The 20,845-nt window shown below is 47.9% G+C and overlaps 2 protein-coding genes and 1 non-coding gene across 3 annotated transcripts; 2 read left to right on the top strand and 1 right to left on the bottom strand.

The window, feature by feature from the left end:
• Positions 1 to 9,712: 9,712 nt before the first annotated feature.
• LOC130880828 (small nucleolar RNA SNORA57) lies at positions 9,713 to 9,861 on the bottom strand. Its single transcript, XR_009057633.1, has one exon. It is a non-coding gene; the product is annotated as a small nucleolar RNA SNORA57 (small nucleolar RNA).
• A 196-nt stretch (positions 9,862 to 10,057) lies between these two features.
• On the top strand, positions 10,058 to 12,615 carry C8H11orf98 (chromosome 8 C11orf98 homolog). Its single transcript, XM_057778463.1, has 4 exons — positions 10,058 to 10,153; positions 10,304 to 10,428; positions 10,821 to 10,918; positions 11,009 to 12,615. Exons 1-4 carry the CDS (start codon positions 10,115 to 10,117, stop codon positions 11,116 to 11,118), a joined length of 372 nt encoding a protein of 123 aa, XP_057634446.1. The 5' UTR covers positions 10,058 to 10,114; the 3' UTR covers positions 11,119 to 12,615.
• Positions 12,616 to 16,034: 3,419 nt separating this feature from the next.
• Ints5 (integrator complex subunit 5) lies at positions 16,035 to 20,828 on the top strand. Its single transcript, XM_057780021.1, has 2 exons — positions 16,035 to 16,154; positions 17,704 to 20,828. Exons 1-2 carry the CDS (start codon positions 16,075 to 16,077, stop codon positions 20,681 to 20,683), a joined length of 3,060 nt encoding a protein of 1,019 aa, XP_057636004.1. The 5' UTR covers positions 16,035 to 16,074; the 3' UTR covers positions 20,684 to 20,828.
• The last annotated feature ends 17 nt before the right edge of the window (positions 20,829 to 20,845 follow it).

The following is a 20,845-nucleotide window of genomic DNA, read 5'->3' as shown; positions in this document are numbered from 1 at the left end:
ATCATAGATTTAAAAAACAACTACAAAAGCAGGTCAGTGGTGGTGCGGTGGCCCAGGCCTTTTATCTCATCACTCCGGAAGCAGAGACAGGTGGATCTTTGAGTTTGAGATCAGCGTGGTCTACAGAGCGGGTTCCAGGACAGCTAAGGCTACACAGAGAAACCTTGTCTCGAAAAAACAAAAAATACCAAACAAAAATCCCGTCGCACTCCCCTCACTAGCCGACTTGGAACTCCCTGTGTAGAAATTCATTATGTAGACCACTGACCTCGAACTCACAAGGAAGCCACCTGCTGCTACCACCTCACCTGAAATGAGATCCTGGAGCTTGGTAGCTGAGTAAAGCACGTTGAATATCTTAAAAAATGCTAGAGTCGGCTGGAGAGAGGGCTTAACAGACCTGGTTTCAGTACTCAGGCACTGTGGTGTACATACACATGCAGGCAAAACATTAATGAACACAAAACAATGAAGAAAAAAGTTAGAGTTTAGTTAGGGCCATTGCCATAAAAGAGTGCATGATTACTGTGGATTTTTGAGTTGCTAGTTTTTGCTGGGTGGTGGTAATGCACACCTTTCATCCCAGGACAGCTCTCTGAGTTCGAGGCCAACCTGCTCTTCAGAGTGAGGTCTAGGACAGCCAGCGCTACACCAAGAAATTCTGTCTCAAACTAAAGTAAAATAATTTTAATTAAAAATAAAAACCATGGGACTGGAGAGCTGGCTCAGAGGTTAAGAGAACTGACTGCTCTTCTGGAGGTCCTGAGTTCAATTCCAGCAACCACATGATGGCTCACAAGCATCTGTAATGAGATCAGGAGCCCTCTTCTGACTTGCAGGCATACATGGAGGCTGAACACTGTGTACATAATAAATAAATCATACATGGAGGCTGAACACTGTGTACATAATAAATAAATACCATTGCCAATTTTCAATCCCAGGAAGTTTCAAATCAATAGAGGACTATTAATATTTTAAGTACACAATGTAATGACTAACACCTGAACTCTCAAATGTTTAAGAAAGGTAAATCTGGAACAGTTGGGGGCCAGTCAAGGCTTCATTGAAAGAAATTGTTTCAAAACAAAGCACATAGGGGGCTGGAGAGATGGCTCAGTGGTTAAGAGCATTGCCTGCTCTTCCAAAGGTCCTGAGTTCAATTCCCAGCAACCACATGGTGGCTCACAACCATCTGTAATGAGGTCTGGTGCCCTCTTCTGGCCTGCAGGCATACACACAAACAGAACATTGTATACATAATAAGTAAATAAATAAATAAATATTTTTAAAAAAGCCAAAGCACATAGAGGTTAGGACAAACAAAAATTCACAGCCAAATGGACAGAATAGGAAACAATCTTTTTTTTTTTTTTTTTTTTTTTGGTTTTTCGAGACAGGGTTTCTCTGTGGTTTTGGAGCCTGTCCTGGAACTAGCTCTGTAGACCAGGCTGGTCTCGAACTCACAGAGATCCGCCTGCCTCTGCCTCCCAAGTGCTGGGATTAAAGGCGTGCGCCACCACCGCCCGGCAGGAAACAATTTTTTTCTCTCTCAGGTTTTGAAACCAGAGTGTTAGGTAAGCTTTGTATCATAGATATGCTTTCTTAGCCCATTCCTTGCTCTTTTTAAGAAAAGACTTTCTGACTGAGCGGTGGTGGCACACACCTATAATCCCAGCACTTGAGAGGCAGAGGCAGGTTGCTCTCTGTGAGTTTGAGACCAGCCTGGTCTACAGAGTGAGTTCCAGGACAGGCTCCAAAGCGACACAGAGAAACCTTGTCTTGAAAAACGAAACTCCAAAAAAAAAAAAAAAAAAAAAAAAAAAAAGCCGGGTGGTGGTGGCGCACGCCTTTAATCCCAGCACTTGGGAGGCAGAGGCAGGTGGATCTCTGTGAGTTCGAGGCCAGCCTGGTCTAGAAGAGCTAGTTCCAGGACAGGAACCAAAAGCTACAGAGAAACCCTGTCTCGAAAAATCAAAAAAAAAAAAAAAAAAAAAAAGAAAAACGAAACCAAGGGGCTGGAGAGATGGCTCAGAGGTTCTGAGTTCATTCAATTCCCACCAACCACATGGTGGCTCACAACCATCTTTAACATCTGGTGCACTCTTCAGACCTGCAGGCATACATCCAGACAGAAAACTGTATACATAATAAATAAAATGTTAAAAACAAAAAACAGAAAACAAAACAAACAAACTACTGACTTCTTTTCCAGAGGACCCGGGTTCAATTCATAGCACCCATATGGCAGCTCACAACTGTCTGTAACTATAGTTCCAGTGGATCCAATGCCCTCACGCAGACATGATGTGGATGAAATACAAATGCACATAAAATATTTATTTTGGTTTTGGTTTTTCAAGAGAGGGTTTCTCTGTGTAGCCATGGCTGTCCTGGAACTTGCTTTGTAGACCAGGCCTTGAACTCATAGAGATCTGCCTGCCTCTGCCTCATGAGTGCTGGGATTAAGGGCATGTGCCACCACCGCCCGGCTCATAACATAAAATTAACAAAAAATTAAAAGGAACGAAGGGCTTCTATTATTTCACTTTCTAGTCCTGATGGCCTGGAACTGCTGTGTAGACTAGGCTAGCCTTGAATTCCCAGAGTTTTCCCTGCCTGTGCTTCTTAAATTTTGCTATTAAAGATGTGTGCTATCCTAACTGGCTTGTTTACTTTTGTTTTCTCAAGACAGGTTTTCTCTGTGTAGTCCTGGCTGTCCTGGAACTGTCTCTGTAGAGCAGGCTGGCCTGTCTCCCCTGTTTCCCAAGTGCTGGTATTAAGGACTGCACCACCACTGTCTGGAGTTCTTTGCAGGCTAGGAGAGATGGCTCAGTAATTAAGAGCACTGGCTGATTTGATTTGATTCCCGGCACCCACGTGGTGCCTGACAACTATCAGTGATGCCTGTCCTATGAGATCCAATGCCCTCTTCTAGAAGACATACTTGCAGGCAAAACAGCTCTACCTATAAAATAAATAACATTTAAGGTAAATAGATAAAAAGGTTTCTGTGAAACAGCAAAAGCCACATGAGCATTCATTAAATAACATACAAATAAGTCCACTTGAGAAAACCAGCAAACAAGGAGTTAGGAAATTCGCCATCACAGCTCTTTATTTATAGGGCTTTAATCCAGATGCCCTTGTCTCCGACCTTGACTGCGATCCCTAGTGTCTCAGGGAGTAAGCAGAATAAAGCTCCTGTGTCTCCTCTTTGGCTTCTTCCCTCCCTTGGAAGGCCCATAATCTCCCAGCATGTCAGCATTCTTTCCTCAGCAGTGATTAAGGAGCTCTCTACAAAGACAATTAAAGCATAGTCTGTGCGGGGCACTGCGCAGGGGACTTGACCTGGAACCCAAGCACTCTGCATTCTTAGTCACAAGCATGGCCCTCGTGCCAGGAAGTAGGAAGGATGGACCTTGGTCTGGAGATAGTCCCCGGTTGACGAATCCTCTCTCAAGGAACAGAGAGGAGCCTGGCAGATGGGAAGGTCAGCAGGATGCCCAGGTGAGTACTACTGGTCCAGGGACTGGCTCTTCCTCCAATTGGGCCCAACAACCCTGCTGTACTTATGTAGGTGTCTCCAAAGCCCCGCCTGCCCTCTATTGTGGTAGAGGTCTCAGAGAGGAATGAGGAAGACCAGGAGGCTAGCCAGTGGCCACATGAGGAGTTGCTGCTGCTCACTGATGAAGAGGAGGAAGCAGAAGCCTTCTTCCAGGACCAAAGTGAAGAGCCAGGTGAGGGTGGATGATTCATTCAGGCCATTGCCATCTAGACTTTCCAGGCCCACAGTAGGTGTCCAGGAATGCTAGAAACAGGGACCTTAGAGGACAGCTTTGGTGTTTTTTTGTTTTTTTTTTTTTCAAAGAAGTCTCACTCTATATTTCAAACTGAACTAGAACTGAAGATCTTCCTGCTTCAACCTCCCAAATTGTGGGGTTGCAAGACTGTAGCACCATGCCTGGCTTGTTTGCTTGTTCCTTTATTTAAGCACTGAAAAGTGAACCTAAAGAGGTACTCTACTGCTGAGCTATATTCCCAGTCCTTTTTAATTAATTTACTTGAGACAGTCTCACTCTGCAACTCAGACTGACCTAGAGCTAACTGTAACTCAGGCTGGCCTTGAACTCATGGTAATCCTTTTGCTTCAGTCTTCTGAGTACCTGAGATTGTTAAAAGCCTGAGCCCTGGGCTCTGCACCCTACTGGTTTAAAAGGCTGTTCTGATCTGGAAATGATGTTTTTAAAAAATTTAGGCATAGTTGGGTATGGTGGCCCCTGCCTTTAATTCAGGCACTTGGAAGGCAGAGGCAGGCTGATCTCTGTGCGTTACAGGTCAGCCTGGTCTACATAGTGAGAATGTATCTCCAAAATAATAATAATAAATAATAGCAATAATAATCTTTATTTACTTGTAAGAATGACTAGGGTGTACCTGTACCATAGTATGTGTGTGTGTAGGTCAGAAGACAATTTGTGGGAGCCAGATCTCTCATTCCACCTTGTGAGTTCTAGGGACTAACTTCAAATTGGCCCACTCGCTGGGTGGTGGTGGCACATACCTTCAATCCCAGCACGTAGAAGGCAGAGGCAGGCAGATCTCTGTGAGTTGGAGGTCAGCCTGGTCTACAAGAGCTAGTTCCAGGCCGGGCGGTGGTGGCACAGACCTTCAATCCCAGCACTTGGGAGGCAGAGGCAGGCGGATCTCTGTGAGTTCGAGATCAGCCTGGTCTACAAGAGCTAGTTCCAGGACAGGCTCCAAAACCACAGAGAAACCCTGTCTCGAAAAACAAAACAAAACAAAACAAAACAAAAAAAGAGCTAGTTCCAGGACTAGCCCCAAAACTACTCAGAGAAACCCTGCTTCAAAAAAACAAAACAATCAAGTTGGCTGACTTGATAGCCTTTTTTTCTTGCAGGCGGAGTTCTATCCTTTCTACTATTTGTTTGATTTTTGCTTTTCTTTGTTTGCACTGTTGAGATAGAACCCAGGGCCTTCAAGCATTTTTTTTTTTTTTTAAATGTCTGTGTGTTGCTGGGCAGTGGTGACACACATCTTTAATTCCAGCTCTGGAGAGGCAGAGCCAGGCAGATCTCTGTAAGACCAGCCTTGTCCACACAGTGAGTTCCAGAGCAGCCAGAACTACATGTGGAGACCTTGGTGGTGCAAGCCTTTAATCCCAGCCCTCAGGAGACAGAGGTAGGAGGATATCGGAGTTCAAGGCCAGCGTGGTCCAGAGACAGTTCCAGGACTGCACAGAAAAACCCTGTCTCATCGGGCGAGCTGGGCGATGGTGGTGCACGCCTTTAATCCCAGCACTCGGGAGGCAGAGGCAGGTGGATCTCTGTGAATTTGAGGCCAGCCTGTATTATAAAGTGAGTTTCAGCCGGGCGGTGGTGGCGCACGCCTTTAATCCCAGCACTCGGGAGGCAGAGGCAGGCGGATCTCTGTGAGTTTGAGGCCAGCCTGGTCTACAAGAGCTAGTTCCAGGACAGGAACCAAAAAGCTACGGAGAGACCCTGTCTCGAAAATCAGAAAAAAAAAAAAAAAAAAAAAGTGAGTTTCAGTACAGTCATGTCTGTTAAAAAGAGAAACTCTGGGGGTGGGGGGCTGGAGAGATGGCTCAATGGTAAAGAGCACTGACTGCTCTTCCAGAGGCTGTGAGTTCAATTCCCAGCAACCACATGATGGCTCACAACCATTTGTAATGAGATCTGGTGCCCTCTTCTGGTGTGTTGGGTATACATGAAAGCAGAATGTTGTTGTATACATAAGTAAATAATTTTTTTTTTTTTTTTTTGGTTTTTCAAGACAGGGTTTCTCTCTGGTTTTGGAGCCTGTCCTGGAACTAGCTCTTGTAGACCAGGCTGGTCTCGAACTCACAGAGATCCGCCTGCCTCTGCCTCCCAAGTGCTGGGATTAAAGGCGTGCGCCACCACCACCCGGCTAAGTAAATAAATCTTAAAAAAAAAAAAAAAAGAGAAACTGTCTCAAAAAAACTAAAAAAACAAACAAAAAAAAGCAAGCAAACTATTTCAGGTATGGGGTGTGCATGTGTCCCCTGCATACCCACGGAGGTCAGAGGAAGACCACGTGTGTCACACTATCAATTATGACCTGCTTTGTCTTTTGCCGGCTAAGCCATTTTACCAGCTTCTAAAACGAAGGCCTTAGCCAGGCGGTGGTGGCGCACGCCTTTAATCCCAGCACTCGGGAAGCAGAGGCAGGCGGATCTCTGTGAGTTCGAGACCAGCCTGGTCTACAGAGCTAGTTCCAGGACAGGCTCCAAAGCCACAGAGAAACCCTGTCTCGAAAAAAACAAACAAACAAAAAAAAAAAAACGAAGGCCTTTTGTATGTTAGGTAATTGATCTACCACTGAGCTGCACCCATAGCCTTAATTTGCCCTTTTGGTTTTGTTCTTTTGCTTTCTGTGGACAGAATTCATTATTTATCTTGTTTGGCCTGGGTCTTGCTATGTTGTCTAGTGGCAATCTGGATTTTTATTATTTTAAAATGCATGGTTCACTACTGGGGAGGGGAGCAGATGATATAATTACCCCACATCTAACTATCCAGAGGTAATAATATTTTAGGTGGATGGTTGTATGATTTTTTTGCCTTTATTATGCAGTCACTGTGCTAAAATATTTTTCAGAACTCAAAATGGGGATACTTTGCCGGGCGGTGGTGGCGCACGCCTTTAATCCCAGCACTCGGGAGGCAGAGGCAGGCGGATCTCTGTGAGTTCGAGACCAGCCTGGTCTACAGAGCTAGTTCCAGGACAGGCTCCAAAACCACAGAGAAACCCTGCCTCGAAAAACCAAAAAAAAAAAAAAAAAGGGGATACTTTTCCTTTGTAAACAAGGAAACTGGGCTAGGGAGTTGGCTCAGTGGGTAGAGTGCTTGCTCTGCAAGAGTTCAGATCCCCAATAGTCACACAAATTCCAGCTGGGCACAGCAGCCCACTTGTAATCAAGTGCACTCTGGAGGCAGAGATTCCCGGAGTAAGCACCTGGAGCAGCAAAGCAGCAAAGCTCAGGTTCAGAGATTCCCTGAATATAAAGTGAAGAGCAGCCGGGCGGTGGTGGCGCACGCCTTTAATCCCAGCACTTGGGAAGCAGAGGCAGGCGGATCTCTGTGAGTTCGAGACCAGCCCGGTCTACAAGAGCTAGTTCCAGGACAGGCTCCAAAACCACAGAGAAACCTGTCTCAAAAAACCAAAAAAAGAAAATAAATAAAGTGAAGAGCAATTGAGGAAGATACCTGACTAGAACTCTGGCCTGGCCTCCACACCTATGCTCATTTTTTAAAATATAGATTTGTTTATGCCTCAGGAGGCTGAGACCTACACACCTGAGCTCAAGGACTGGCTCCATAGCTACTGAGAAACCCTGTCCGAAAAACAAAACACAAATTATTTATTTATGTATATAAATATCATGCTATCTGCATGTACACCTTTATGACAGAAAAGGGCATCAGGTCCTACTATGTATCGTTGTGAGCCACCATGTGGTTGCTGGGCATTGAACTCAGGACCTCTCAGCCATCTCTCCAGCCCCCTGCATTTACTCTTGAATACAAATACAGAAGCACAAATTACTACCCTGACCCATCCCCACATGCAAGCTGAACCAGGATCTCATAGGAATCTGACCACCTCTACTGGCCCAGTACTGGGATTAATGGTGGAACAACTCTGGCAGCACACACAAAAAAATGAGGCTGGAGAACTGGCTGGGCAGTTATAAAAGAACTTGCTACTTTTGCAGAGGACCTAGATTTGGTTCTTAGCGTTTATGTGGTAGTTCACAACCTTATTTAACTCTAGTTCCAGGGACTGGATTTTCTCTTCCTACCTCCTCATGCACCAGGCATGCATATGCTAGTCACACACCCTAAAATAACCAAACATTTACCTGAGTTGTGCATGGTAGCCAGCCTTACTAGTGTTTGATTTTTCTTTTTTTTTTTGGTTTCTCGAGACAGGGTTTCTCTGTGGTTTTTGGAGCCTGTCCTGGAACTAGCTCTTGTAGACAAGGCTGCCTCTGCCTCCCCAGTGCTGGGATTAAAGGCGTGTGCCACCACCGCCTGGCTAGTGTTTGATTTTTCAAGACAGGGTTTCTGTGTACAGTCTTACCTATCCTTTAACTACCCTTTGTAGACTAGGTGGGTCTTGAACTCAGATCACACCTGTCTTTGCCTCCAAAGTAATGGGAGGCACCACCACTGCCCTGCCAGCTTGACTTGTTACACAGTGAGTTCCAGGCCAGCTAGAGTTATGTTGAGAGGCCTTGTCTCAAAATAAAGATAGTGTATATATCAAGAATGTCATAGGCTCACTCTTCTCCCAGGTTGGGCTTGGATCCCACAGGACCCCACATCTCCTTTAAGAACGTTTAACCCCGGTCTTGGCTGGGAACATGAACATGAGGATGCCTCCTGGATTACTGAGGATAAAGAGGGCCAAGAAACTCCCAACCCCTGTCCCCTTTGGGACCCTACAGGGTCCTGCAACTACAGAACCAGATTTGTGGAATATTCCCATTTCCCACCTCCCAGTACCTTTGGGGGTAAGTATTGTTTCTCCCTTCGTTTTTGTTGTTTTCAAAGCCCTTTCGTTCACTCTAGGCCAGACACCACAATAGAGGGAGGCGGGTCTTAGTTCGAGGACCTGGTGAGTTTATGGGCAGCCAGGGCTTTTATGCAGAGAAACTCCAAGCACATTAATTGAACATCAATCAGGCTATCCCAGTGTCCTAGGATTCTCAGGTAACAACCCTTGGCAACAGTATTCCCAAACAGCCGGGAGAAACCTGACCATGTCAGGGCTCCCAGAGTCCAGTCATCTGTCATTAAAAGAAGCTAATGTAGTTCCAGGACAGGAACCAAAAAGCTACAGAGAAACCCTGTCTCAGCCGGGCGGTGGTGGCGCACGCCTTTAAACCCAGCACGTAAAGACTTATACAGAGACACCTTGTCTCAGAACCCCATCCCCTACAAATAGAGACAGGGTGTTCGGCCACGAACTCCTTGCATAAAGCTGTATGTGAACCCCGCCATAGGAAACAAGTCCACCCCTAGGACATTCACACGGTATGGGGAGGCCTGTGCAGGTGAAATCTCACATCCAATATTCTCAGTGTACAGTCTGCCTCTCACAGCAGACTCAACAGCTGTCCCGGGATTTCCTCACAAAGAAGTAGCAGAAGGTGGGGTCAGGGCCGAAGCATTGCAGGGTATGAAGTCAATTTCAGCAGCTTCATTTGGCTAGACTATTAACCAGGGAGCCTGTTACCCCAGGTTAGTTCTGGGATTACTACAGGTCTTTACTATACGGCGAACTACAGTTTTAAAGATCCCCATGCCTTTAGGATCTCACCTTCTATACGAATGAAAGCCACCCGCCACCATGGGTAGACATCTTGAAAGTCTGCCATCCGAGGTCTTCACAAGATCGACCAGAGAATCTAAAGAAGTATCACGCGCAAACCCAATATGTGCTACAAGATCTGAGTCGCGTAAAAAAGGGAACGCACACAAGGCTCTTAGGGTTCACCGACTTTACTGGTTCAACAATAAACCGCAAAAGAAAAGACGTTAGCTGTCAGTCCGGGGCGTCATCCACAGACCTGAAACCAAAATAAAAGGGCGTTCAGTACTGCATAGAGGGACTGCCGGTTCTGGCTACATTTCCGCATTGAGAGAGATGTCCCGGCGTCTGAGGATAGAACCGGCGAACGGGAGGCCGCAGGCACCGAAGACATAACGCCGAGAGGGCCGGAGCCCTTTCCTTCTGCCTCCGTACATAACGGGGAGCAGGACCGCACGCCCGGTCCCCGCCAAGAAATGGAGGGTCTACAAGGCCAGGCCCAGATCCCAGCAGGCCCAACTGCCCAAACATGCCAACTCCCAGAAGCCACTTACGTGAAAGACGTCCTTCGAAAGACCCATATGACCGCGGAACACGTTTATATAAGCCCGGAGTCTGCCCCTCCCCTCGCATTGCGATTGGTCCGCGGGTGCAAGGCGGGCGGAGCCTTTGCGCCAGGCGGAACCTGCAAGCGGAGCGGAAGTGCGGCTCCGCGAGTGTGCCTCAGAGTGCCGCTATGGGACCTCCCGGAGGAAAGATCAATCGTCCCCGCACGGTGACTGTGGGCGCTGTCCCTTTGCTTCCCCAGGCTTCCCGGAGCGTTTCCCTCTCCCGAGACAGGATCAGTAGTGTCTGGAGTCCCCGGGTGCGGGAATTTGGGCATGCACGGTGACCTTACTCTGGTGCGCGTCTTTTTCTACCTCAGGAGCTGAAGAAGAAGTTATTCAAGCGCCGGAGGGTGCTGAGCAGGGATCGGCGAAGGAAGCGCCAGGTGGTCGGGGCTGTGATAGACGAAGGGCTGACTACAAGGCACCACCTCAAGAAGCGGGCGTGAGTGTGGTACTAGCCTCCTCCGAGTACTCATTCCTACCGAGCTTCAGAGCAGCTCAAACTTTTCCCTCACGTTTAAGCAGGAAGTAGTTGACAGTTAGGTTAGTTCCCAGATCACCAGCCTCACAGTACCGTTGCTCACAGGGTTTCTTAGGTTTGGATTCCTCAAAGATTGTTGGCTCTTCCATCCTTCAAATGGTTATCTACATTAACTTAGATTTTTGAAATAAAAGTGCACACATAAGTGCAGTCAATTAGTTGAATTTTCTCAAAGGTACACCTAGGAGACATAAGTTCCATGAGGCAAATATTCTTTTTGTAGGTAGGATCACTTTTGTGACTTAGGATGGTTCAGATTAACTTGGATATCCTTGTTTCTCTCCGTGCCTCAGATCCAGTGCACGTGCCAACATCACCCTGTCCGGGAAGAAGCGCAGGAAACTCCTGCAGCAAATCCGCCTTGCTCAGAAAGAAAAAGCCGCCATGGAAGGTATGTCTGGGGCACAGAGGTTCCATGAAGGGAAGTCTGAATTTTTACCTGGGTTCTTTAATGCTTCCTCTTTTCTTTCTCTTTGTTCAGTGGAAAACCCCTCCAAGTCATCCAGGACTAGTGAGCCACAGCCCAAAAGACAAAAGAAGATGAAAGTTCCCCAGGATGTAGATATGGAGGACCTGAGAGATGAGAGCTAAGCCCCTACCTCTGCTATGAGAAGATTCTCAACAACAGCCAGAGGATTTGGAGGACTTTGGAGAAAATACTACCATATTTTACCCAGACACCCTTGAATGGCCCACTGACCTTCCCTGGAGTTACATATTGGGAGGGAAGAAGACACAGAAAAAGACTGGAGAGGTCCCGCTCTAGCAACCAACTCCTTTTGTAATAAAGCCCTGGAGCTTTAACTAACGTGTGATGAAGTGCACGAATGGGGATGGGCCGGATAAGAAGGCCTTTGAGAGACAGTCCAGAAGCAGGACACACAGCGTGCTTGAGCAAAGCAGTAAGAAACTAGGTATTGCAGCGTGTGGTGGTGCTCACTTTTAATCCCGGCACTTTGAGGCAGAGGCAGGTGGATTTCTGTTCTAGGCTAGCTTGTTCCTGGTCAGCCAGGGCTACATGGTAAAAACCTATCTCAAAAAGAAACTCGGTAGCTTCTAAAGTGGTCCCCATCATTCTATACAGTAACACTCCCAATTTTCCATTTTTGAAAATTAGAGGTTATTGGATGATAGGTGGGGAGACAAGGAATCTGCCACTATACCTGTGTGACCTGGGATTATAGTAAGGACAATTTTTTTTAAACTGGTGATGGTGGTGGTTCTGGGAGACAAACACAGGGCCCCATCCATTCTAGGCTTTCTTTGTGCCATCTATATCCTGAGCACCTGTATGTCTCTATTTCTCTATTAGCCTTCATGCAGTGGGGAGACAGGGTCTCCCTTATATAGCCCAGGTCTGTTTTGAACATGTGATCCCTCTGCTTCTGCCTCCACAGTGCTGGGATTATGGGTATGAGACATGCCCAGCCCCCTTTCCTAACTTGCTTTTACCATTGCAAACATCTAAATAGATGGAGGGCTTGTCACCAAGCCCAACAACCTGAGTTCCATCCCTGTGACCTTAACAGTGGAAGGAGAGCCAACTCTCCGAAGTTGTCCTCTGGCTTCCATGCTTGCATTTTGGCAAGCATGGTCCCCCATATATATAGTACATGTAACAACAAAGCACAACCAAACACATTAAAAAAATTAGACATGGACTTACAGCACTTCTCCGATTTTCCATTCCTTCTCTACTAAGTATCGGTAACAGACTATTCTATGTGTTTGAGGTTTTTGCTTGCATGAATGTGCCAGCATTTGCATTGTGCATGCCTAGTGTCTGCAAAGGCCAGAAGAGGCTGTTGGATCCACTGGAACTGGAGTGAGCTGCCATGTAGGTGCTGGGAGCTGAACCTGCGTTTCTGAGAGAGCACCAAGTGTTCTTACCACTGAACCATCACTCCTACTCCACAGACAACTTTTTCCTTTCTTTTTTTTAGATTTATGGGTATGAATACTTTGCCTGCATAGATGTATGTGCACTATGTGCCCAAGGAGGCCAGAAGCTCACCTGGAATTGGAATTATAATTGAGAGCTGCCATGTGTATGCTGGCAATTGAACCCTAGTCCTCTCAGCTCTCCATCCCCAAACAACTTAAATAAATGTGATACATCGCACAACCACGTGTAACTCCAGCTTCAGGGGCTCTGATGTTCTCTTCTAGACTCTGAGGACACCTGTACTTGTGTATCTATATAAGCTTATACACATAGAACTTAAAAATAAGAACAAGATGGTCAGTGGTGGCACATGCCTTTAATCCCAGCACTCCGGATGTGGAGGCCAGCCTGGTCTACAGAGTGAGTTCCAGGACAGCCAAAGCTGTTACACAGAATAATAAAAATGTTTAATATTCACCAGATTTTTTTTTTTTTTTTTTTTTGGTTTTTCGAGACAGGGTTTCTCTGTGGCTTTGGAGCCTGTCCTGGAACTAGCTCTGTAGACCAGGCTGGTCTCGAACTCAGAGATCCGCCTGCCTCTGCCTCCCAAGTGCTGGGATTAAAGGCGTGTGCCACCATTCACCAGATGTTTTTTACATACATGTTTAGTTCATTAACCATGCAACCATACCCTTAAATATAAATATACCCTGGAGAGAAACAGAAATCCCATACTGACAAGTCAAACTAATGATTCCATCTAAGTCCAAAGTCCAGCTTCGTGAATCAAGTACTTGGTTTTTTTTTTGTCCTGACCCCACCCAGACAGGGTTTCTGTGTAGCCCTGGCTGCCTGGAACTGCATCTGTAGACCAGGCTGGTCTTGAAGTCACAAAGGTCTGCCTGCCTCTGTCTCCTGAGTGTTGGGATTAAAGGTGTGTGCCCCCACTGCCAGGCTATATTCATTGTTTTTATTTGTAACAGGAGTGTGAGTGACTCTTGGGCAGTTGCATCCCCAAAAAGCTTCACCCTGGCACAAGTGGCAACTCAAGAAAGCGGCATCATTCCAGCTAACTCTAGTCAACTTTTCACCTAGACATTTTAGCATGTACCTGGGACAAGATCATATGCTGCCAGGGTTGGGGGTGGTAGTAGGAATCATGGCTAGGCACTGAGGTGAGGTGCTGATGACCAGCACCTCCTATAGGGGAATATTGATAGGCTCTCATATGGGTAGCTGTTGTGATTCATGACGGCAATGAGCATGTCAGTTCCACTATAACGTACCTAATTGACAGGTGAGGAAACAAACCTAGAAAACTTTTTAAAATATGTTTTGGCTGGGTGGTGGTGGTGCACGCCTTTAATCCCAGCACTTGGGAGACAGAGGCAGGTGGATCTCTGAGTTCGAGGCCAGCCTGGTCTACAGAGTGAGTTCTAGGACAGCCAGGGCTGTTACACAGAAACACCCTGTCTCAGAAAAACCAAACCAAAACAACGAAAAATTCTGATATATACAGGATATTCAGGTGGTTAGAAAGGCCAGACAAGGGCAGCATGTATGGGAGGGCAGTCCCCTTGGAGTTGACTAGGACACACCCAGACACCAAATTCTTACCAAAAAGATTTATTACCCCAGAGGGAACAGCAATGGGAGAGGCTGCCTCTGGATTGGGCAAAGGCAGACAGCAAGCAGCAATAGTAGCAAGTAGGTTTGTTGGTTTGTTTGTTTTTTGCTGTGGTGGCTTTTTAAGGAGAAAATGGGGGAGCCTGCGAGGAAGAGTTGATAAGTCCTGATTGAACACGTTAGCCAAATAGTGAACTTTGATTGTTGAACTTTGGTGTTTTGTCTAAGGAATGAGTCAGTGGCCAAATAAGGGACTAGACCATGGCTCTCTTTAGGAGTATAATCTAATCCCGTGTGGAACTTTAGTTAGAAATGGTTGTGAGCCATCATGAGGGTGTGGATTTTGAACCTGGGTACCCTGGAAGAGCAGTCACTGATCTATCTCTCTAGCCCTTTCACACTGACTTTTGTTACTCAGAACAGTTTCTGTATCCAGCATTATATCAAGAACTTTGGGCTGGGTATGGTGGCACCCACACTTCTTCCCAGCACTGAGCTGGCAGAAGCAGGTGGGTCTAAGTTTGAGGCCAACCTGTCTACAGAGTGAGTTCCAGGACAGCCAGGGACACAGGGAAACCCTGTCTAGAAAAATAAAATACAAAGCAGACAAACTAAAAAAGAACTTTGCATAAATTATTTCAAGTATTTATACTATGTGAGGCAGATAAGTCATGCGCATCTTAGAGATGAAGAAATAGGGTCTAGGCAGCTAGTTCAGTCAGTTATATCGCCAACACTGGCAATAAATTCAAACCTAAATGGGCTCCCTTAGATTGTAAAATCTTTTTTTTTTTTGGTTTTTTGAGACAGGGTTTCTCTGTGGTTTTGGAGCCTGTCCTGGAACTAGCTCTTGTAGACCAGGCTGGTCTCGAACTCACAGAGATCCGCCTGCCTCTGCCTCCCAAGTGCTGGGATTAAAGGCGTGCGCCACCACCGCCCGGCAGATTGTAAAATCTTTAAGGGCAAGAAGCCCCATAGTAAGTCAGGGTAGGGGCAAGTATCTAGTCTCAGCTACTGTGGAGGCCCAGGAGGAAGAGCACTTGAGCAATGAATTACACAAAAGCCTGGGCAGTTTTGATCTACAAAGCAAAAGCTAGGTGTAGTGGCATGCCTGTAATCCTAGCACCTGGGAGAAAGAGGCAGGAGGACTGAGAGTTTAAATTCATGAGACCCTATCTCTACAAGCAAACAACAAGCAGGCAAACAAAAAAGAGAAATATGCTATATTAGACACTGTCCCATCATGTAGCCCTGGCTGGTTTAGGTCTTGGTTTGTAGACAAGGTTGGCCTTCAGTGCTGGGATTACAGGCCTTTATCTCTCCCTCTCTCTCTCTCTTTCTTTTTTTTTTTTTAAATATTTATTTATTTATTATGTATACAATATTCTGCCTCCATGTATGCCTGAAGGCCAGAAGAGGGCACCAGACCTCTTTACAGATGGTTGTGAGCCACCATGTGGTTGCTGGGAATTGAACTCAGGACCTTTGGAAGAGCAGGCAATGCTCTTAACCGCTGAGCCATCTCTCCAGCCCCCTCTCTTTCTTTTTTTAATGTTTTTTGTTTTTTTTTTTTCAGTCAGGGTTTCTCTGTGTAACAGTCCTACTATTCTGGAACCAGCTCTTGTAGACCAGGCTGGCCGCAAACTCACAGAGGTTCACCTGCCTCTGCTGGGATTAAAGGCATGTGCCACCACCACCCGGCTCTGTGCCCCGTTTTTTAACAGCTCATGAATTGCAGGTTGATGTTACTGCTGTTAGGGAAATAAATAGGTCGCACTATGAATGAAAGGTTCCAGGCAGCTTTCCTGTGCCGATGAGGCCCTTTGGGGAAGGCGTGGAGGAGAAGGTTCTTGAAGGGCAAACCCAATACCTGCTGTGACCGATGCGACGCGGAACCAAAGTACTAGGGCTACAGACTTGGCCGGACTGATTTTCCTGAAAGGCGGGGTCGCTGGTTTCTGTCGCGTTTCCAGTCAGCGCGCATGCGTCGCCTGTGCTTCGCCGCTCCCGCCTCAGGCTCCGGGTAGGGCTCCGGGATGTCCGCGTTGTGCGACCCTCCCGGGGCCCCAGGGCCACCCGGGCCTGCCCCCGCCACCCACGGTCCCGCGCCTCTCAGGTAGTTAGAGCCCCTGGTATCCCCCCCTCATCGCGTGACCCCGCGCCGATGCCCAGCCTTCTCTACAGAAAGCCGGATGATACCTTGAGAACTCGCGTCAGGGTTCTCAGAGATTCTGGTCGCGTCCTCCCGGAACTCAGGGACCGCCTCATTAAAAACTCTGGGCTGCCCTTGGTTATGCTTCCCCCGAGACCTCAGTGGCTTCTTATGCCGGCCTTGCTCTGCCAGCTCTTGGGGACATCAAGAATCTTGAGACCCCAGCCTCCCTGCCCCCTTTGCCACAAGGAGGCTCAGACTACATGGAGAGTGTCTTGAGAGCCAAGGCTGAGCTAGCCCTTCCTTTGCACAAGTCCTTTATTTTGAGGTGTCCTTTTGTTTTTGAACCAAAGGGATGGCACAGAACCCTATCAGCCTAGAGAATGCTGTTGTCTTTGACAGAAAAGACAGTAAGAGGAAAGGGATTTTACTTCGTGCCTCAACATAGCTTTCTGAACCTTTAAGATAGAGCTTATATATATGGGGAGGGGAAGGATTGAAAGACTGTTGACTGCCATTCTCGGCACATTGAAGATGATTTTTAAAACGCGGTTAGGACTCTTTTATTTTCTTGAGGTAAGGTCTCTCTATGGAGTGATCGAGTTGTCCCTAGACTAGGTTGGCCTTGAACTCACAAGGAATTAGAGGCCTGTCCATCAAGTCTGGCGGAATTCTTCTGCAATATGAGAAGGCACACATTTGTGAAGGAGAGCGCCTAGTAAAGGGTTTACAATTTTCTGGCCTTTACAAGATTTCAGGGTACTTGTGCTGTGGGGGAGGGGTGGAAGATGTTAAAGCAGGTATAGAACTCCAGAATGTATTTACTTAATTCACCAAATCTTCATTGAATATTTTCCATATTCCAACATCCTAATAGAACTGAATTCTGTGGTTTTGTTTTTCTTGATTTATTTGTTTGTTTGTTAATTTTCGAGACAGGGTCTCACTTTGTAGCTCTGTCTGTCCTGGAACTTACTGTGTCAACCAGGCTGGCCTCGAGCTCAACTTAGATCCATTTGCCTTTGCCTTCTAAGTACTGGGATTAAGGGCATTTGCCACTATGCAAGCCACAAATTCTGTTTTAAGAGCATAGAAGTGATTTTTGCCCGATCAGAGCATTCAGTCTGATTTCTTTCATTTTTTTTTATCTGTAAAATGGGATAACAGTCTAACCATATTGTTGTCAGAATGGGGCTGGGGATGTAGCTCAGTGAGCGAGCTCTAGCCTAGAATGCCTTAAAGCCTTGGGTTTGATACCTAGCATTGAAAAAGAAGAAAGATACCTGGATATTTGAAAGGTAACATGCTTTTGATATCATTGTTGTTGTTGAAAGACAGATATCATTTTCGGAATGGCTGAAGTGACCAAGGCTTGGGTATGCTTCTGAACCTCTATGATTCTTATGAGGGACATTTCACCCTATTATACACAAGACAGTCCAAAGCTCTGGAAGGAATGTAACTTTTCTAACATCTCCCAATGTTCTGAGTCAATTCTTTTGTTTCCTTTTAGTGCCCAGGAGCTGTCCCAAGAAATCAAAGCTTTTCTGACGGGTGTAGACCCCATTCTGGGCCACCAGCTCTCAGCTCGTGAACATGCTCGATGTGGTCTTCTCCTGCTCCGGTCTTTGCCACCTGCTCGGGCTGCTGTACTGGACCACTTGAGAGGTGTTTTTGATGAGAGTGTCCGGGCCCACCTAGCTGCCCTAGAGGAAAGTCCTGTGGCTGGTCCACCCCACCTCCGTCCACCTCCACCCTCCCATGTCCCTGCTGGTGGACCTGGCTTAGAGGATGTGGTCCACGAAGTGCAGCAGGTGCTATGTGAGTTCATCCGGGCCAACCCAAAGGCCTGGGCACCTGTGATCAGTGCATGGTCCATTGACCTTATGGGACAGCTGAGCAGTACATATTCAGGTCAGCATCAGCGTGTTCCCCATGCCACTGGCTCTCTCAATGAACTATTGCAGCTGTGGATGGGCTGTAGGGCCACCCGCACGTTGATGGACATCTATGTGCAGTGCCTGTCGGCTCTCATTGGTAGCTGCCCAGATGCATGTGTGGATGCCTTGCTGGACACTTCTGTTCAGCATTCGCCACACTTTGACTGGGTTGTGGCCCATATTGGCTCTTCTTTTCCTGGTACCATCATCTCCCGAGTCCTCTCCTGTGGTCTTAAGGACTTCTGTGTCCATAGTGGGGCTGGAGGAGGAGCTGGTGCTTGTGGTGGAAGCTCTTCTCAAACCCCGTCTACAGACCCCTTCCCTGGATCTCCTGTTATTCCTGGGGAAAAACGGGTGCCCAAGATTGCCTCAGTTGTAGGCATCCTAGGGCATCTGGCCTCTCGCCATGGAGACAGCATCCGACGGGAACTCCTGCGCATGTTTCACGATAGTTTGGCAGGGGGTACTGGGAGCCGCAATGGGGAACCCTCCCTTCAGGCTACAGTTCCCTTCCTGCTGCAGCTGGCAGTCATGTCACCAGCGTTACTAGGCACAGTCTCTGGAGAACTTGTAGACTGCCTCAAGCCCCCAGCAGTGCTAAGCCAGCTGCAACAACATCTACAGGGGTTCCCCAGAGAGGAGCTGGACAACATGCTAAACCTGGCTGTGCATTTGGTGAGTCAGGCCTCTGGGGCTGGTGCCTACCGCCTGCTGCAGTTCTTAGTGGATACAGCTATGCCTGCTTCAGTCATTACTACCCAGGGCTTGGCTGTGCCAGACACAGTAAGAGAGGCCTGTGACCGGCTGATCCAGCTGCTATTGCTACATCTACAAAAACTGGTTCATCATCGCGGAGGGTCTCCTGGAGAAGGGGTGCTGGGCCCACCCCCACCTCCTCGTCCAGTGCCCTTTCTTGATGCATTAAGAAACCATGTTGGAGAGCTGTGTGGAGAGACATTACGCCTGGAACGGAAGCGCTTCCTCTGGCAGCACCAGCTCCTGGGCCTACTGTCTGTCTATACTCGACCTAGCTGTGGACCTGAGGCATTGGGCCATCTACTGAGCAGAGCCCGAAGCCCTGAAGAGTTGAGTTTGGCAACCCAGCTATATGCAGGGCTAGTGGTTAGTCTCTCTGGCCTTCTTCCCCTGGCCTTCCGAAGCTGCCTGGCTCGAGTGCATGCAGGGACTCTACAGCCTCCCTTCACAGCCCGGTTTCTGCGCAATTTGGCCTTGTTAGTGGGGTGGGAACAGCAGGGTGGTGAAGGCCCTTCAGCCTTAGGGGCCCGGTTTGGGGAGTCGGCCTCAGCCCACCTGTCTGATCTGGCTCCTCTTCTGTTACATCCAGAGGAGGAAGTAGCTGAAGCTGCTGCCTCCCTCCTGGCAATATGTCCTTTTCCTTCAGAGTCCCTGTCTCCTTCCCAACTTTTGGGATTAGTGAGAGCTGGGGTACACCGCTTCTTTGCTTCTCTAAGGCTACATGGCCCTCCTGGCGTGGCCTCAGCCTCCCAGCTTCTTACACGCCTTTCTCAGACTTCCCCAGCTGGGCTCAAGGCTGTCTTGCAGCTGCTAGTTGAGGGAGCCTTACATCGGGGCAACACAGAACTGTTTGGAGGGGAAATGGATGGGGACAATGAGACTCTCTCAGCTGTCTCAACCCCTTTGGCTTCTGCCTCTTTGTTGGACATTAACCGGAGGCATACTGCAGCTGTGCCAGGTCCTGGAGGGATCTGGTCAGTTTTCCACGCTGGAGTCATCGGTCGTGGCTTAAAGCCACCTAAGCTTGTTCAATCTCGAAACCATCAGGAAGTGATCTATAACACCCAGAGCCTCCTTAGCCTTTTAGTGCACTGCTGCAGTGCACCTGTGGGCAGTGAGTGTGAGGGTTGCTGGGGTGCTCCCACCCTGAGCCCAGAGGCAGCCAAAGCAGTTGCAGTGACCTTAGTGGAGAGCGTGTGTCCTGATGCAGCTGGTGCTGAGCTGGCCTGGCCCCCTGAGGATCACGCAAGGGCCACTGTGGAGCGGGATCTCCGCATTGGTCGGCGCTTCCGGGAACAACCCCTCCTGTTTGAGCTTTTGAAGCTGGTAGCAGCTGCTCCCCCAGCCCTGTGCTACTGCTCCGTGCTGCTGCGGGGGCTGCTGGCTGCCCTCTTGAGCCATTGGGAAGCCTCTCGACACCCTGATACAGCCCACTCCCCCTGGCACCTGGAGGCATCCTGCACCCTGGTGGCTGTCATGGCTGAGGGAAGCCTCTTGCCACCAGCCTTGGGTAATATGCACGAGGTATTTAGCCAACTGGCACCTTTTGAAGTGCGTCTGTTGCTGCTTAGTGTCTGGGGTTTTCTCCGGGAACATGGGCCCTTGCCCCAGAAGTTCATCTTCCAGTCTGAGCGTGGCCGCTTCATACGAGACTTTTCTAGGGAGGGTGGAGGTGAAGGAGGACCCCACTTGGCTGTGCTGCATAGTGTTCTCCACCGCAACATCGATCGCCTGGGGCTCTTCTCTGGCCGTTTTCAGGCACCTTCATCGTCCACTCTGCTTCGACAGGGGACTTGATCTTTTCTCTGCTCCAGAAATCGAGGGAGGTTGAATAGTGAAAGAAGAGACTAAGGTGCTACAGAAGGGTGGAGGCTTCTAAGTCCATACGTAATGAGCGGTGTCACTTTTTTCAAACCCCATTTTTTCTAAATAAAATTTGCGGAGTTGAGACAAACAGTC

Source organism: Chionomys nivalis, chromosome 8 (assembly GCF_950005125.1).
Source record: "Chionomys nivalis chromosome 8, mChiNiv1.1, whole genome shotgun sequence".
Lineage (NCBI taxonomy): Eukaryota > Metazoa > Chordata > Mammalia > Rodentia > Cricetidae > Chionomys > Chionomys nivalis.
This window is presented reverse-complemented; position numbering and strand designations above follow the sequence as displayed.